We start from the raw sequence: 18,007 nt of genomic DNA, 5'->3' as shown, positions 1-18,007 counted from the left end.
ACCCTAACCCTAACCCTAACCCTAACCCTAACCCTAACCCTAACCCTAACCCTAACCCTAACCCTAACCCTAACCCTAACCCTAACCCTAACCCTAACCCTAACCCTAACCCTAACCCTAACCCTAACCCTAACCCTAACCCTAACCCTAACCCTAACCCTAACCCTAACCCTAACCCTAACCCTAACCCTAACCCTAACCCTAACCCTAACCCTAACCCTAACCCTTTAACCTTAACACTATACGAACGCAATTTTTCATTGTCCCCAGGCTTCGAAACCGTAACCCCATCCCCCTCCAATCCTAACCCCGTAATTCTCTTACTCCTTCCCCCCCACCCCTTTTAAAAAAAAAAAAACAAACCAGAAACAAACCAAAATATAAAAACAAGAAAACAAAAACAAAAAAGGACATCTCTAGAACGCTTAAGTTTTATAAAATATTTTCCTCTGCGTTTTTAACCAGCTAAACTGTCGTAAAGTTTTTTCGGTGCAGTTCATTTAAAAAACTCAGTTTTCAACTTTTAAACGTTTTAGACTTCTCGTTTAAGGCAGTCGAGAGAAATGAGTCGACTCACTCTCTCTCTCCCTTTTCGGTTTTGTTTTTGTTTATTTGTTTTTGTTTTTTCTTCGTTTGCCTTCGTTTGCCTTTGTTTGCTTTTCTAAAAGTTGTCGTGCCATGCGAGACTTAGCTTTTTTTTTGCTCAAATTGAGCACAAGTGAGTTTCTAGTCTTGAAAGTGTGCAAAGTGTGGGCCAATCTGGTGGCTGGAGTGATGACACGTGAATGCTGGAAATTCCAGACATTGAGCGGATCCAGCGTACATAGAAAGAAAATGTAGCATTCACGTGGGTCTCTCCTAAGCGTACCATTGGTCGGTCTGCTGGCCTTAAGTACCCCCCCCCCCCCCTAAACGTCACGCTTGCGCAACTTTCTCGGTCTTTGGCGCCCAGAGAAAGCTTGAGGAAGGATAAAAAATGGCGAGGTTTCGGTACTGCGTTTTCTGTTTTTCTTATTTGTTTTTGTTTGTTTGCTTGTTTGTTTGTTTGTTAATTTATTTAATTTTTTTTTTTTGTTTGTTTCGTTCGTTTGTTTGTTTCGTTTGCTTCGTTTGTTTTGTGATGTTTTGTTTTCCCTTCTTGATGGCACAAAACAGAAGCAAACAAGACTTTCGGTTATATTCGGTTATATTCGGTTCAATAAAAGTTTGTTGGTTTCTGCACAGCAACAACAACAACAACAACAAAAGTCCCTCTGTCCCTCAAAAGCAGTTTCTCCTCTGTCCCAAAGAAGAGCCTCTTTGTAATCGATCTTGTCTGAATGCAGCTCTCCTTTTGCCTATAGGTTTTTATTCCAACCCTTTTGTTGTTGTTAGTGCCATTGACACTTGTGTCAGCCATGTTGTTGTTATTGTTATACTCTGTAAAAGCAGTTGTTGCTGTTGTACTTGTTTGTTGTTTCTAAAGACACTGTTGTTGCTGCTGTTAGCGCTGTTAGTAATCACCCACTTGGCTTGTACTTTTGTTTTTTGTTTTTTGTTTTTTGTTTTATTTATAAACACTCTCTGAGTAAGTGATGCTGTTGCTGTTGTTGTTGTTATAGCTGCAATGAGTGTTTGTTAATGTTCCCCCACTTGGCTTGTATTTTTGTTTTCTGTTTTGTTTTTTGTTTTTTTTGTTTTGTTTTTTTTTCTCAACACTCTCTGAGTAAGTGATGCTGTTGCTGTAGTCGTTGTTATAGTTGCAATGAGTGTTTGTTAATGTTCACCAACTTGGCTTGTTTATAATCTATTTTATTTTATCAACACTCTCTGAGTCAGTGATGGTGTTGCTGTTGCTGTTGTCGTTATTATGCTTGCAATGGGAGTTGTTCCTGTTCACCCACTTTGCTTGTTTTGTTTTTATTTCTTTATTTTATCAACACCCTTTGAGCCAGTGATGCTGTTGCTGTTGTTGTTGTTATAGTTGCAATGAGTGTTGTTAATGTTCACCCACTTTGCTTGTGTTTTTGTTTTTGTTTATCAACACCCTTTGTGTCAGTGATGCTGTTGCTGTTGTTCTTATTACAGTTGCAATGAGTGTTTGTTAATGTTCACCAACTTGGCTTGTTTTTAATCTATTTTGTTTTATCAACACTCTCTGAGTCAGTGATGCTGATGCTGTTGTTGTTATTATGCTTGCAATAAGTGTTGTTAATGTTCACTCACTTTGCTTGTTTTGTTTGTGCTTTTGTTTTTGTTTATCAACACCCTTTGAGTCAGTGATGCTGTTACTGTTGTTGTTGTTACAGTTGCAATGAGTGTTTGTTTATGTTCACCAACTTGGCTTGTTTTTAATCTATTTTGTTTTATCAACACTCTCTGAGTCAGTGATGCTGATGCTGTTGTTGTTATTATGCTTGCAATAAGTGTTGTTAATGTTCACCCACTTTGCTTGTTTTGTTTGTGCTTTTGTTTTTGTTTATCAACACCCTTTGAGTCACTGATGCTGTTGCTGTTGGTGTTATTATAGTTGCAATGAGTGTTAATGTTCACCCACTTTGCTTGCTTGCTTTGTTTGTTTGTTTGTTGTTGTTTTTTTTTTTTTTTTTATCAACACCCTGTGAGTTAGTGATGCTGTTGCTGCTTTTGTTATTTTACTTGTATTTATAGTTGTTACTGTTCAGCCACTTTGCTTGTTTTTTAATCTGTTTTATTTTATCACCACTCTCTGAGTCAGTGATGATGTTGCTGATGTTGTTGTTGTTATTTTACTTGCAATGATAGCTGTTACTGTTCAGCCACTTTGCTTGTTTTGTTTTGTTTGTTTGTTTGTTTGTTTTTTTTATCAATATCCTCTGAGTAAGTGATGCTGTTGCTGTTGTTGTTGTTATAGTTGCAATGAGTGTTTGTTTATGTTCACCAACTTGGCTTGTTTATAATCTATTTTGTTTTATCAACACTCTCTGAGTCAGTGATGCTGATGCTGTTGTTGTTATTATGCTTGCAATAAGTGTTGTTAATGTTCACCCACTTTGCTTGTTTTGTTTGTGCTTTTGTTTTTGTTTATCAACACCCTTTGAGTCAGTGATGCTGTTACTGTTGTTGTTGTTACAGTTGCAATGAGTGTTTGTTTATGTTCACCAACTTGGCTTGTTTTTAATCTATTTTGTTTTATCAACACTCTCTGAGTCAGTGATGCTGATGCTGTTGTTGTTATTATGCTTGCAATAAGTGTTGTTAATGTTCACCCACTTTGCTTGTTTTGTTTGTGCTTTTGTTTTTGTTTATCAACACCCTTTGAGTCACTGATGCTGTTGCTGTTGGTGTTACTATAGTTGCAATGAGTGTTAATGTTCACCCACTTTGCTTGCTTGCTTTGTTTGTTTGTTTGTTGTTGTTTTTTTTTTTTTTTTTATCAACACCCTGTGAGTTAGTGATGCTGTTGCTGCTTTTGTTATTTTACTTGTATTTATAGTTGTTACTGTTCAGCCACTTTGCTTGTTTTTTAATCTGTTTTATTTTATCACCACTCTCTGAGTCAGTGATGATGTTGCTGATGCTGTTGTTGTTATTTTACTTGCAATGATAGCTGTTACTGTTCAGCCACTTTGCTTGTTTGTTTTTTTTTTGTTTTGATTGTTTGTTTGTTTGTTTTTTTTATATATCCTCTGAGTTAGTGATGCTGTTGCTGATGCTGTTGTTGTTATTATGCTTTCAATGAGAGCTGTTACTGTTCACCCACTTTGTTTGTTTATAATCTGTTTTATTTTATCAACACTCTCTGAGTCAGTGATGCTGATGCTGATGCTGTTGTTGTTATTATGCTTGCAGTGAGAGTTGTTACTGTTCACCCACTTTGCTTGCTTATTGTCTATTTTATTTTGTCAACACTCTCTGAGTCAGTGATGCTGATGCTGATGCTGTTGTTGTTAATATGCTTGCAATGAGAGTTGTTACTGTTCACCCAATTTGCTTGTTTTGTTTTTTTATTTGTTTTTTTGTTTTTTTGTTTTTTTGTTTTTTTTGTTTTTGTTTTGTTTGTTTTTTTTATCAATACCCTCTGAGTCAGTGATGCTGTTGCTGTTGTTGTTGTTGTTGTTGTTGTTGTTATACATGCAATGATTGTTGTTACTGTTCAGCCACATTGCTTGTTTTTTTAATCTGTTTTGTTTTGTCAACACTCTCTGAGTCAGTGATGCTGATGCTGTTGTTATTATGCTTGCAATGAGAGTTGTTACTGTTGTAGTTATGTCTGTCATTTGTCCTTGCTAGCAAGTTCTATTTGCCCTCTCTTGCCTTTTTTCAACACAGTTTCTTTCTTTGAGTCATATGGTTGCGAGATCCTCTCAAACTCCATCTCTTTATTTATTTGTTTCTTTTTTTTTTTTTTTTCTCATTCTCCTTCTCATAATAGCAATCACTGCTGACACCATGCATGTAATGCTAGTTGCTCTCATTCTTTTTCATTTGCTAGTGGAAACTTTGTTTCTTCTTGTTGCTCTCTTTTCTTTCTTTTTTCTCTTTTGCCGAGGATTCGAAAAAACACAGCTCTTCCCTGCAGTTGTAAACATTCCAGGATTGGATGCAGGCAGAAGAAAAAAACTCTCACTAACTGTTTTCTTTTTTTTAGCATAAACCGTTGCAAACAAACACCTGAACATGTCTTCTTCACAAGAAAACAACACTGTTGTTGCCCCTTCTCCGAACTCTAAAGCAAAAAAAAAGAAAAGAAAGCAGTCACAAGAACAGAGAGGCTTAAAGCTCAAAAACAAAGTCAGGGCCGCATTAGTTGCAGCGTGTGGGTCCGTAAACAGGGTTGTACCTTTCTATGGTACCAAGAAGAGGTACGCTGTTAGCTGTCCGATGCCTTTGTGCAAACATTCGTCCACAAGCATTAAAAGACACTTGACTAAAAAAGATCATTCTTGGACTTTGGATGAAGCTTCCATCTTTTACTCTGCAATGGTCAGGAAGTTTCAGCATGCTCGTCTCGAACGCAAGTCCGGCTGTCCAAAACCTTACCCCTGTTTGCAATGTTGGAAGTATTACGACCGACTGGACATACACTTGAAAGAGACTCATTTCTATGATTCCAAGACGATCAAACAAAAGATTGCAGAGGCAAAGCGATACGACAACGAGAAGCTCTATGTCCCTCAATTTATTCGACCTGCCTTCTTTGGTATTAAGCCAGTAGCTGAACAAGCGTCTGCATCAGGCTCTGCATCCTCTGCTCCTGGGCCTTCCTCGTCTTTTTCTTCTCCGGTTCTTACCTCTGATCCTCTTTTAAGCTTGCCCTCACCAGTTGCTGGTTCGTCCGAGGCTCCTTCTGCAAACCACTGCACCTCTGTAGAAAACAAAGAGCTGAAAACCGAATCCGTCCTTGACTCTGATTTCGATTCCTTAGAGCACTTGGTTTCCAGCTCCTATGTCTTGACCGAAGAAAAGAGACTCTTGTTTCAGTTGGACAAAGATGCTTTTCACTTTTATTACCAGTCAGCAGATGAGCTCTTCAGAGACTTTGAAAAGTGGCTTGTGGTAGCCAACAACAACACTTGGTCACAAGCAAAGATCTACAAAAATGCAGTTGTGGAAATATTGACTTGTTGTGACAGCACGTTGACGCTGCACCCAAACGCCCTCACCAATTCCAATGTTTTGGAGGATAGATACTTCTCCTTGCACTTTAAGAAAATTCAGCTCAATTCCAAGCTGAGTGAACTTGACCAAACAAAAGCCATGTCTTGTCACACGTTGTACAACCGCCTTTTCTCCCTTTGTCTCCTGTTTCGTTTCAGTGAAGCCAGAAACGTCTATTTCGGACTTTCTCATGAGGCCATCCGACGTTTGCGCTGCAAGGTGGATGAGTTGCGAAAAGTGCTGAGGCCCTTTCGTTCTTTGAGGAGGAGCCTTGTGAAAAGAAGAAAAAGCATCAACATCATCAATGTCAGTTTGCTGACCGAATATGGCAAGTCTGCATACGTAAGAGACTTAGTGGAATCGATTAGAAAGGCGTCTCTTCCGCTGACTAGAGACAATGCTGTGTCTCTACGAAACCATCTTCTGCTCTCTGTCACTGTAATTAACAGTTTAAGAAAATCTAACATTGCTCTTTTAAACATTAGAGACTACATGGCTGCGGAGAAGAGTGAGTGTGGATATTGCATTGTGCAAGAGCGCTACAAAACAGCATACAAGTACGGAGCCAAAAACATTCTAGTGCCGAACGACTTGAAAGTGTTGATCGATATTTATTTGCTGAGATACAGAGACCTTCTTGTCAACGACTCTCACTACATGGCTGCAGACACCAAGACTGTTTTGGAGTTGAGCGACTGCTACAGGCCCCTTTTTCCTTCGGTGAGAGCCAACAAAGACGAAGGTGTGACACTGGGTGCAACTAGAGTGCCTGTTTACCAGATGGGTTCCTCTGCTATCACCTCTAGCCTGACGTCCTGCTTCAGAAAAAGCCAAGTAAACATTCCCATGAAGCGTCTTACTGCCACTTGCATTCGCGGTTCGATAGCCACTTACTTTGCCAACAACAGCAAAGAAGATCGCGAGCGGTTTGCTACACTCTACATGAAGCACAGCAGACACACAATGGATAGCTTTTATGTGTCCCAGTGGAACGCTGCAGAGGAGTTGCGCTTTGCCCTGGGCATCGGACAGTCCTTCGGAGTCATAGAGTCTTTGACTGTTGAAAAGTCTGAGAGACCACCAAAGGAGGAGAAGGATGTGATGGACTGGCTCCGAACTAATGCAGAGGAGTACGGTTTTCATGATGTTGAGGACATTTTTGAGGAAGATTCAGACTCCGGTTCTGACTCTGAAGAATGTGCTGCTACTTTCGGTTGTACCACAGTGGTTCCATTTTCTCCAGCTGTAGAAAACAATGCTCCTTTAGAGGACAGCAACGAACATGTTGTAGATTTCTTGTGTGAACCTAGCTCAACTCCTGTTTCGTCTGTTCCATCTGAACAAACAATCGCTGGTCCAGTTCTTGAACTATCCCCTGCTCTTGCACAACTAGTTCCTAATGAACAAGCTGTTTGTATGGATGTAGATCAGACTCTAGCTGTTCCTGTTGGCACAGCTTGTTCTCCTCTTGCATTAACATTATTTCCTGATGAACCGGATTTTATTGAACACCATGCACAACTTTCTCCAGTTTACTTTAGTGAGCAAGTGGTTGCCAAACTTGTTTCTGCTGCTCCTGCTCAACAAGTTGCTTTCAGTCCTTCAAAAGAGGTCTTTTCTGTTCTGCTGGAAACAGTGTCTAATGTTGCTTCACAGCAAGATAATCTTATGGCTGTCACACGTGTTTTCAATGCTCCTCCTGAAGCTGCTCTTCTTGAACCTGCTCTTCTTGAACCTGCTCTTCTTGAACCTGCTCTTCTTGAACCTGCTCTTCTTGAACCTTCTCATAAGCAAGTGGTTGCCAAACCTGTTCATGTTGCTCCTTCTCTGCAAGTTGTTTTTAATCCTTCAAAAGAGGTCTTTTCTGTTCCTCTGGCTCCTAATCTTGTTGCTCGTCAGCAAACGATGGCCAAACCCAGTTTGTTTCTTTCAGCTGTTCCAGTCCAACAGGCTGGTACTGTTCTTGAAAAACAGCCCTCACCTGGTGCTGTTCAATCTGTTGGTAGTCTATTTAGCCAAAGTCTTGCTTGTACATCCAGAGGTAAATTCTTTTTGATTTTTGATTTTTATGCAAATCTCAACACGCTTTCAAAAAATAAAAATGCCCAAATTAACTCCTTGCCCTATTGTTATTGTTAAAGCTGTAAAAAAAAAAAAAAAAAAGAAAAACAATAAAAAAAACAAAAAAAACAACACAGAAGTGTGTATGTATTTGTTGCAGGACTAATTCTGTGATTGCTTAAATGTTTATACAAGTGAATGATACTAAAACTGATTATGTTTTAGAAGTAAAAGATCCAAGAAGAAAAAAAATCAAGTTGGAAATGCCATCTTTCACTGAAGAACACATCGGTAATGTAAAACCTAATTTATACAAACATATATAAACACAAACCTCTTCTTGCACAATTTCAGATGGTTAACTGTTAACAAAAACTAGCCATCATTGCTAAGTGCACTTTTAGAAAGTTGTGTCTACCCGATTTCTAATGATGAAGTTAGAAACATCACCGTTAGAAATCATGCACAGCTTGTTATTATCTCTAACACTTAGAAACTGTTGATGGTTTTTTTATGAATTAGAAAAATGAACATGGTTTTATTTTATTTCAGGATCAACTCAGCCAAGAACAAAGGAAAACAAAGCAGAAGTTAGCCAATGCCAATTAGGTAATCTTTCAAAAACCAGTTGTTGCTATCAGTGCAAACAATAAGGTCAACAAAAAAAACAAATAAAAAAACAAAATTAATCTTGTCATGCTTCAGAACCAAATGAATATTCGATTTAATCTCTTTGTGTTATGACTTGAGTTTGTAAAATTTTAGATGAAATAGTTGAAAAGCTGAATGCCTGCCCTGGCCACAACGAATGGTTCAACACCAGAAGTTTTCCTCGATGTGCAGCTTTAGTGTTGGCATACATCTTGCAAGACGTGTTTACAGATGTAAGCTCAAGTTGCTCGTACAAAGATTACCTTGGCATCTTGGCAAATCATAGCAGTGACAAGCTCATTCATGTCTTGCAAAAGTACTCCTACCGAAGCCATATTAAAGACAAAATTAAAAACATGAAGCTAAAAATTCAAAAAGAGGGTAGTTTAGAAAAGTTTGTTCAATATGGCAATATAGTGAGACCATTTATGTAGTTTAGAAAAGTTTGTTCAGTTTGGCAATAAAGATGGGCCTTTTGTGTAGTTTGTTTTCTCTATGCTTTTGCAAATATATTTATCTGTTTTGCTAAATACATAATAAACAAGAAGTTCTGTTAAACTGTTCTCACATTTCTTATTTAAAGATAGTTCAAACCTTTTTTATCTTTAAAAAAAAAAAAAGTCGTTTTGTTATTCTGTTAACACTTTTAATAGAGTTGCATTTAGAATTATTTCTGATGTTTTTAAGAGTTTGTTAAAAAGTAAATTAATATTTTCTGTGATGTTAAACTGCACAAGTGAAATTTAAAAAAGGAAAACTGCTCCAACCATTTTTCGGAAAAAGAAATCAAAAAGTTCCTTATTTTAAAAGATCTAGACATCCATTTCTTCTTCAGCAAAATAGCGAGGCTTTTTTTATGAACTCTTACTCTCTATTTTTTCATATATTTACACAAAGGATTTTATTTAGTTCAATGTAAACATATATAGAAGTATATTATGTTTTTTTTTGTTTGTTTTTTTTTATGCAGTCTAACTTTTGTTTCACTTCTATTTTATTTTACGTTTATCTTGTATTTTATCATGCCTTATTGGTTTTTGCGTTTTGTGATGTCAAGCTGCGTAAGTTAAACTTAAAAGAGGAAAACTACGCTAACTTTTCTTTGAAAAAATATTCAAAAAGTACCTTAAAAGAGAAAGCACACGAATTTAAAAAGTTGTATCTTGCCATCCAATTCTTCTTCTGCAAAGTAGTGAGGCTTTTGCTCTCTAATTTATCTCTATTTACGCAAAGGGTTTTATTTCAATGTAAACACGTATAAAAGAATACTTTGTTAAAAATAATGTTAAAGGAGTTGCGTAAAAAAAACGTCTGAATAAACTTTCTTTACAAAAAAAAACAACTAAGAAACAAGCGCGCCTAAGAAAAACCAGATCGCGATTCACTAAGTCAATAGACGAAAGAAACAAACTTTAAAAAGTCTTTCTAGACAACAAGTTCTATTTTTGGCAATGCAGTTTTTGTATTTATGCAACCTATCTTTTGTTTCACTTCTACTTTATTTTACGTTTACCTTGTATTTTGTCTTGCCTTTTTGCGTTTTGTGATGTCAAGCTACATAATCTAAACTTAAAAGAGGAAAACTAAGCTAGTAGAATATTATGTTGTTGGTTTTACATGCAGCCTAACTTTAGTTTCATCTATATTTTATTTTGCGTTTATCTTATATTTTATCTTGTCTTTTTGAGTTTTGTATTTTGTGATGTCAAGCTACATAAGCTAAACTTTAAAGAGGAAAACTACGCTAACCTTTTTTTGAAAAACTATTCAAAAACTACCTTTAACAAAGTAGCGAGGCTTTTTATGCACTTTTACTCTCTAACATACCTATATTTGCGCAGAGGATTTTATTTAACTCAATGTAAACATACATAGAAAAATATTGTTACCCGTTTATTTTATGCAGCCTAACTTTAGCTTCATCTACATTTTATTTTACGTTTATCTTATATTTTGTTTTGTCTTTTTGAGTTTTGTGTTTTGTGATGTCAAGCTACATAAGCTAATGTTAAAAGAGGAAAGCTACGCTAACCTTTCTATGAAAAACTGTTCAAAAACTACCTTAGACATAATCTAGATTTAAAAGAGGAAGACTACGCTATTTTTGCTTTGAAAAAACTTTCGAAAACTACCTTAATCGATAGAGATAGCACACGATTTTAAAATGTTGTATCTAGTCATCCACTTCTTTTACACCAAAGTAGCGAGGCTTTCTATGCACTTTTACTCTCTAACATAGCTATTTTTGCGCAAAGGATTTTATTTAATTCAATTTAAACATGCCTAGTAGATTATTATGTTGTTGGTTTTTTATGCAGCCTAACTTTAGTTTCATCTATATTTTATTTTGCGTTTATCTTATATTTTATCTTGTCTTTTTGAGTTTTATATTTTGTGATGTCAAGCTACATAAGCTAAACTTTAAAGAGGAAATTTACGCTAACCTGTCTTTGAAAAACTATTCAAAAACTACCTTTAACAAAGTAGCGAGGCTTTTTATGCCTTTTTACTCTCTAGCATACCTATATTTGCGCAGAGGGTTTTATTTAATTCAACTTAAACATACCTGTTAGATTATTATGTTGTTGGTTTTTTATGCAGTCTAACTTAAGCTACATCTATTTTTCATTTTACGTTTGTCTTATATTTTATTTTATCTTTTTGTGTTCTGTGATGTCAAGCTACATAAGCTAATGTTAAAAGAGGAAAGCTACGCTAACCTTTCTTTGAAAAACTATTCGAAATCTATTTTTGAGATAATCTAGATTTAAAAGAGGAACACTACGCTAATTTTGCTTTGAAAAAACTCTCGAAAACTACCTTATTCGATAGAGATAGCACACAAATTTAAAAAAGTGTATCTAGTCATTAACTTCTTCTACAGCAAAGTAGCGAGGCTTTCTATGCACTTTTACTCTCTAACATTATGCATTTTACTCTCTATTTTTGCGCAAAGGATTTTATTTAATTCAATTTAAACATGCCTAGTAGATATTTTATGTTGTTGGTTTTTTATGCAGCCTAACTTTAGCTACATCTATTTGTCTTATATTTTATTTTATGTTTTTGTGTTCTGTGATGTCAAGCTACATAAGCTAATGTTAAAAGAGGAAAGCTACGCTAATTTTGCTTTGAAAAAACTTTCGAAAACTACCTTATATTTTATCATGCCTTTGTTAGTTTTGTGTTTTATTATGTCAAGCTTCATAATCTAATCTTAAAAGAGGAAAACTGCGCTAACTTTTCATTGAAAAAGTACTCAAAAAGGACCTAAATCGATATAGATAGCTCACGATTTTAAAAAGTTGCATATAGTCATCTTCTTCAGCAAAGTATCGAGGCTTTTTATAGATTTTTACTGTCTAACTTTCCCATATTTGCGCAAAGGAATTTATTTAGTTCAACTTAAACATGCCTAGTAGATAATTATGTTGTTTGTTTATTATGCAGTGTAAACTTTGTTTCATCTATATTTTACGTTTATCTTATATTTTATTTTGTCTTTTTGAGCTTTGTGTTTTGTGATGTCAAGCTACATAATCTAAACATAAAAGAGGAAAACTACGCTAAACTTTCTTTGAAAAACTATTCAAAAACTACCTTTAACAAAGTTGCGAGGCTTTTAACGCTTTTTTACTCTCTAACATACCTATATTTGCGCAAAGGATTTTATATAATTCAATTTAAACATGCCTAGTAGATTATTATGTTGTTAGTTTTTTATGCAGCTTATCTTTAGTTTCATTTATATTATGTTTTAGGTTTATCTTATATTTTATCTTATCTTTTTGAGTTTTGTGTTTTGTGATGCCAAGAATTTTAAGCTAAACTTAAAAGAGGAATGCTACGCTAACCTTTCTTTGAAAATCTATTCATAAACTACCCTAGACAAAAGCTAGATTTAAAAGAAAAAAACTACGCTATTTTTGCTTTGAAAAAACTTTCGAAAACCACCTTAATCGATAGAGATAGCACACAATTTTAAAAAGTTGCATATAGTCATCCACTTCTTCTGCAGCAAAGTAGCGATGCTTTTTATGCACTTTTTCTCACTAGTTTGCTTATATTTACGCAAAGGAATTCATTTAATTCAATCCAAGCATATATAGAAGATTATTATGCTATGATTTTTTTTTTCTTTTATGCAGCCTAACAATTATTTCACCTATATTTTATTTTACGATTAACTTTTATCTTACCTTTCCTTTTTGAGTTTTGTGTTTTGTGATATCAAGCTACATAAACTAAACTTTAAAGAGGAAAACTACGCTAACCTTTCTTTGAAAAACTATTCAAAAACTACCTTTAACAAAGTAGCGAGGCTTTTTCTCTCTAACATACCTATATTTGCGCATAGGATTTTATTTAATTTAATGTAAACATACCTAGTAGATTATTATGTTGTTGGTTTTTTATGCAGTCTAACTTTAGCTTCATCTGTATTTTATTTTACGTTTATCTTATATTTTATTTTGTCTTTTTGAGCTTTGTGTTTTGTGATGTCAAGCTACATAAGCTAAACTTAAAAGAGGAAAGCTACGCTAACCTTTCTTTGAAAAACTATTCAAAATCTACCTTTGAGATAATCTAGATTTAAAAGAGGAACACTGCGCTATTTTTGCTTTGAAAAAACTTTCGAAAACTACCTTAATCGATAGAGACAGCACACAAATTTAAAAGTTTGTATCTAGTCATCCACTTCTTCTACAGCAATGTAGCGAGGCTTTTTATGCACTTTTACTCTCTAACATACCTATATTTGCGCAAAGGATTTTATTTAACTCAATGTAAATATACATAGAAGAGTATTGTTACCCGTTTATTTTATGCAGCCTAACTTTAGTTTCATCTATATTTTATATTGCGTTTACCTTATATTTTGTCTTGCCTTTGTTAGTTTTGTGTTTTGTTATGTCAAGCTTCATAATCCAATCTTAAAAGAGGAAAACTGCGCTAACTTCTCATTGAAAAAGTACTCAAAAAGGACCTAAATCGATATAGATAGCTCACGATTTTAAAAAGTTGCATATAGTCATCTTCTTCTTCAGCAAAGTATCGAGGCTTTTTATGGACTTTTAATCTCTTATTTACCCAAATTTGCGCAAAGGACTTTACTTAATTCAACTTAAACATGTCTATTAGATTATTAAGTTGTTTGTTTTTTATGCAGCCTAACTTTAGTTTCATTTATATTTTATTTTACGTTTATCTGATATTTTATCTTGTCTTTTTGTGTGTTGTTTTGTCAAGCTACATAAGCTAAACTTAAAAGTGGAAAACTACGCTAACCTTTCTTTGAAAATCTATTCAAAAACTGCCTTAGACATAAGCTAGATTTAAAAGAGGAAGACTGCGCTGTTTTTGCTTTTAAAAAACTTTCGAAAAATACCTTAATCCATCGAGGTAGTACACGAATTTACAAAGTTGTATCTAGTCATCCACTTCTTCTATAGCAAAGTAGCGAGGCTTTTTATGCACTTTTGAGTTCTAATTTATCTCTGTTTACGCAAATGGTTTTTGTTTATTTCTGTGTAATGATATACAAAAGAGTATTTTGTTAAAGATTATGCTGCAGGAGCTGCGTAAAAAAACTCTGGTGACCTTTCCTTAAAAAAAAAGCAACTGAGAGGCATGTGCGCCTTAGAAAACTCAAATCGCGATTCACCAAATTAAAAGACGAAAAGAACGAACTTTAAAAGCTCTTACTAGACATTTGTGTTTATGATAGGCAATGCAGTTTTAGATTTTATGCAGCCTAACATTTGTTTCATCTATATCTTATTTTACGTTTATCTTATACTTTACCTTGCCTTTTTGAGTTTAGTATTTTGTGATGTCATGCTAAATAAGCTAAAGTTTGCTAATTTTTATTTGAAAAAATATTCAAAAACTACCTGAATTATAAGCTAGATCTAAAAGAGGAAAACTACGCTAACATTTCTTTGAAAAAATATTTAAAAACTACCTTAAACATAAGCTAGATCTGAAAGAGGAAAACTACGCTAAATTTTCTTTGAAAAAATATTCAAAAACTACCTTAAAACATGATTTAGATTTAAAAGATGAAAACTATGCTAACATTTCTTTGAAAAAATATTTAAAAACTACCTTAAACATAAGCTAGATCTAAAAGAGGAAAACTACGCTAACTTTTCTTTGAAAAAATATTCAAAAACTACCTTAAACATAAGCTAGATCTGAAAGAGGAAAACTACGCTAACTTTTCTTTGAAAAAATATTCAAAAACTACCTTAAAACATGATTTAGATTTAAAAGATGAAAACTATGCTAACATTTCTTTGAAAAAATATTTAAAAACTACCTTAAACATAAGCTAGATCTAAAAGAGGAAAACTACGCTAACTTTTCTTTGAAAAAATATTCAAAAACTACCTTAAACATAAGCTAGATCTGAAAGAGGAAAACTACGCTAACTTTTCTTTGAAAAAATATTCAAAAACTACCTTTAAACATGATTTAGATTTAAAAGATGAAAGCTACGCTAACATTTCTTTGAAAAAATATTTAAAAAGTACCTTAATCGAAAGAGATAGCACATGAATTTAAAAAGTTGCATCTAGTCATCCGTTTCTTCTTCATCATCAAAGTAGCACACGAATTTAAAAAGTTGCATCTAGTCATCCGTTTCTTCTTCATCAAAGTAGCGAGGCGTTTATGCACTTTTTATTCTCTAATTTATCTCTACTTACGCAAATGGCTTTTGTTTATTTCAATGTAAAACTTTTCAAAAGAGTATTTTGTTAAAGATTATGCTGCAGGAGCTGTGTAAAAAAACTCTGGTGACCTTTCCTTAAGAAAAAGCAACTGAAGTAGATGTGCGCCTAAGAAAATCCAAATTGCGATTCACTAAATTAAAAGACATATACAACAAACTTTAAAAGTGAGACTATTTTTACAAGCGTATTTGGTAAAGATGAAATGTCCTTATGACATTTTAACGTTACGAAAAGGATTTTCTTCTGTTCAAATATTTATTACAATTTAAAGTGTTAAATAATGTTACAGAAACGACCTAAAACGCCTGTTATATTAATTTAAACGAACAAAATAGATAAAAAAAAAAAGAAAAGCTATCATTTAAAAAAAAAAAGAAAAAAAGAAAAGATATAGAAGTTGAGGAAAAATAAAAATAAGAACTTCTAACAAAGAGCTCTTCTTTTTATTTTTCAGATTTTAGATGCTTAATTCCTTGAATGAAAAGTTGAACTGATGACCCACTACTAAGGTTGTTCCTAGCCTTCCGTTCTCAAACTAGGCCATTCTGAGAGGCTGTTTGATTAAGTACCGTTGATAGTAGTATCGCACGTAAGAGACTTCTAAAACTCTGATTATTAATTCCTTGAATGAAGAGATGACTTCATACTCACTAACGAGTTTGCTCTTAGCCATCCGTTCTTAAACTAAGCAAAACAGTGAAGTTGTTTGATTAAGTATCACAGTTTGCTGATTTGCACATGCACCATTGCCGAAACTGTGATGCTTGGTTCCTTGATTGGATTGAAGAAGCTCATCACCATGCTTTTTACAAGCTGTCCGTTGTTATGTTTTGCAATTCAGTGGTTCTGTTTTGCAATTCATTCTCTGTTTGTTTAAGGTGGTAGAGCACAATTAAAATACAAATATTTGATCAAAATATGAAAAAAAAAATTTTTCATTCATCTTATTTAAAATTTTATCCTCTTTCTTTTGATGTTAGTATGAAACTGAAACTATTTTTGGAAATGTGTTAAAAACCTACATTTGCAAAATTATTTACCTTAGCAACGCCATAGCAACCACAAACATACCCTCGTTTATTATATACGTTGAGCAAAATTGCAAGCTAATTTGTCTTTTTGTTGTGTCTATCATGCTTTTTATTGTTTATTTATCAAATTTGCTTTTAAAGAAATTTGAATTTTGAGAATTTTGTTTTTCTTTATTTTGTACTTATTTTTGTTTTTTCTGCAAGTTGAGTTTTTCATATTTAATCAAGATTTCAAAACATGATTTTTTCTGATTGAATAAAGCTTTTGTTCTGAAATTTTCAGGACATATTCCTACCAACATTAGAATTCATTTGACAGATAGATTTTATTTAATTGTTTTTAAAACTCATTATTTTTAGTTTTAACTTCTTTAAACTGCTTGTAAATCGTACTAAATTTAACTTATCTTAAAAAATAGGTCATATCTTTACATATAAAAGGACTAATTAAAATTCTATCTGTTAAATGGAATAAAATAAGTTCATTAACAGATCTGCAAAGTTTAATTAATGGTTCTTAAGTCTAACTCAAGTTAACGTGTTTTGAAAACATAAGAATTAGATCTTTATTTACACTGTTTTTGCGCCATTATGGGTTTTTGGTAAAGTTTTTCAAATTTTTTTTTTTGCAAAAACGTTTCATTTCTCTTAGTGAAGCATTTCTGCATATTTTTAAAACTATTTTTTAAATCTTTCATGAAAAGTGTCTTTTTTGTGCTCTACCACCTTAAGTATCATCGATGGTGGTGTCGTGCATGCAAACTTTCCGAAACTCTGATGCTTGTTTTTCTTGAATGGAGAGATGAGCTTATACTTTAGGTGACTTTTAAAACTGCAGTAATTAGTGCCTCGAATGGAAAAACGAACTCATTCATTACAGACCAAGGTTGTTCCTGGCCATCCGTTAACATATTAGGCAACAGTACAGCGAAGCTGTTTGTTTTACAAGCTTTTGTCGTTTCGAGAAATCACTACATTAAGCATTCGATGGTGATACACGACTGATGGCCAGGTTCTGATTTTCGAGTGAAAAGAAGAGTCGCATCCGGCCACCGGTCGGCTTTCGACGCAAAACAGCTGTACACACTCGTCCAACGTCCAGTGACTAACTGTTGCAACGAGAAAGTTAGCTTTATTTGTCGTGCAGATTGTCCGCTTTGACGTAAAATGCTAGAAATTTGCTGAACGCTCGGTTTGCGTCGCCCAAGAGTCATTCTGTTTCTGCGTTGCCAGCGTCTGTCGGCTAAATTCAACTGTAGACTAAGCGCAAGCTTTTTCACCGCAAAAGTTGTACAGAGCCACACCGAAGGCTAAAATCGACTTTAAGGTCGAAGGTTAAAATCGACCCTAGAGCTTTGAAAACGACGTCACAAAATTTTCAAGACATCATCGAAGAAAATTACGGCGGCCAGATGCAACTCTTAGTACTAACTCTACTAATATTAGTACGTTAAGCATTCCAGTCGAGAGATCAGACGTTTTTTCGTCACTTAAGAGACCGGCCGATCCGTTTGCGACGCTGCGGAAAGAAAGAAGATGGCAAACCACAGGGTTGTTACCGTAACAAACCTCCGTGAGTACCTCCATCTCGAGTGGCTTTTGGGGAAACGTTCGTTTTAAACTCAAAGGGATGGTTGTTAAAGCTCACAAACGCCTGGTTAACGATTTTCTAACGGCAGAGACCGTGTTTACAATGGATGCAGGCCGTTTGCCCGAGCCCAAAGCGCAAGACCTTTCGGAGAACTCCTCTAGGTCGATGCAACGAAACTACTAGACGCGTGCACCTAGCGGCACGTTACAACCGAAGGACGCCCCTCGTGGACACTAAAACTCCTGCTTGATATCCTCGTCCCCAGGTTTCCAAACCGTAACCCCAACCCCCTCTAATCCTAACCCCCTTACCCTCTA

The 18,007-nt window shown here is 34.6% G+C and overlaps 1 protein-coding gene and 1 long non-coding RNA gene across 2 annotated transcripts; one reads left to right on the top strand and one right to left on the bottom strand.

Annotated features, from left to right (window-relative positions):
• The first annotated feature begins 910 nt into the window (after positions 1–910).
• On the top strand, positions 911–8,877 carry LOC149895078 (uncharacterized). Its single transcript, XM_090096512.1, has 5 exons — positions 911–990; positions 4,610–7,660; positions 7,906–7,971; positions 8,233–8,289; positions 8,446–8,877. Exons 2-5 carry the CDS (start codon positions 4,639–4,641, stop codon positions 8,763–8,765), a joined length of 3,465 nt encoding a protein of 1,154 aa, XP_089952638.1. The 5' UTR covers positions 911–990; positions 4,610–4,638; the 3' UTR covers positions 8,766–8,877.
• A 3,919-nt stretch (positions 8,878–12,796) lies between these two features.
• Positions 12,797–15,133, bottom strand: LOC149895077 (uncharacterized). Its single transcript, XR_016445067.1, has 2 exons — positions 14,654–15,133; positions 12,797–14,510 (listed from the first exon to the last, which is right to left on the bottom strand). It is a non-coding gene; the product is annotated as an uncharacterized LOC149895077 (long non-coding RNA).
• Positions 15,134–18,007: the final 2,874 nt, after the last annotated feature.

The sequence above is a fragment of the Hydra viridissima genome, unplaced genomic scaffold (genome assembly GCF_058129835.1).
Source record: "Hydra viridissima isolate aposymbiotic clone 2 unplaced genomic scaffold, HvirCarnegie_v1 scaffold_1, whole genome shotgun sequence".
NCBI classification, from domain to species: domain Eukaryota; kingdom Metazoa; phylum Cnidaria; class Hydrozoa; order Anthoathecata; family Hydridae; genus Hydra; species Hydra viridissima.
This window is presented reverse-complemented; position numbering and strand designations above follow the sequence as displayed.

Coding starts and splice junctions, on each gene's coding strand:
- LOC149895078 (XM_090096512.1), top strand. CDS start 4,639: ATGTCTTCTTCACAAGAAAACAACACTGTTGTTGCCCCTTCTCCGAAC. Junction 7,972..8,232: donor TTTCACTGAAGAACACATCG/GTAATGTAAAAC, acceptor ATTTTATTTCAG/GATCAACTCAGCCAAGAACA. Junction 8,290..8,445: donor AGTTAGCCAATGCCAATTAG/GTAATCTTTCAA, acceptor GTAAAATTTTAG/ATGAAATAGTTGAAAAGCTG.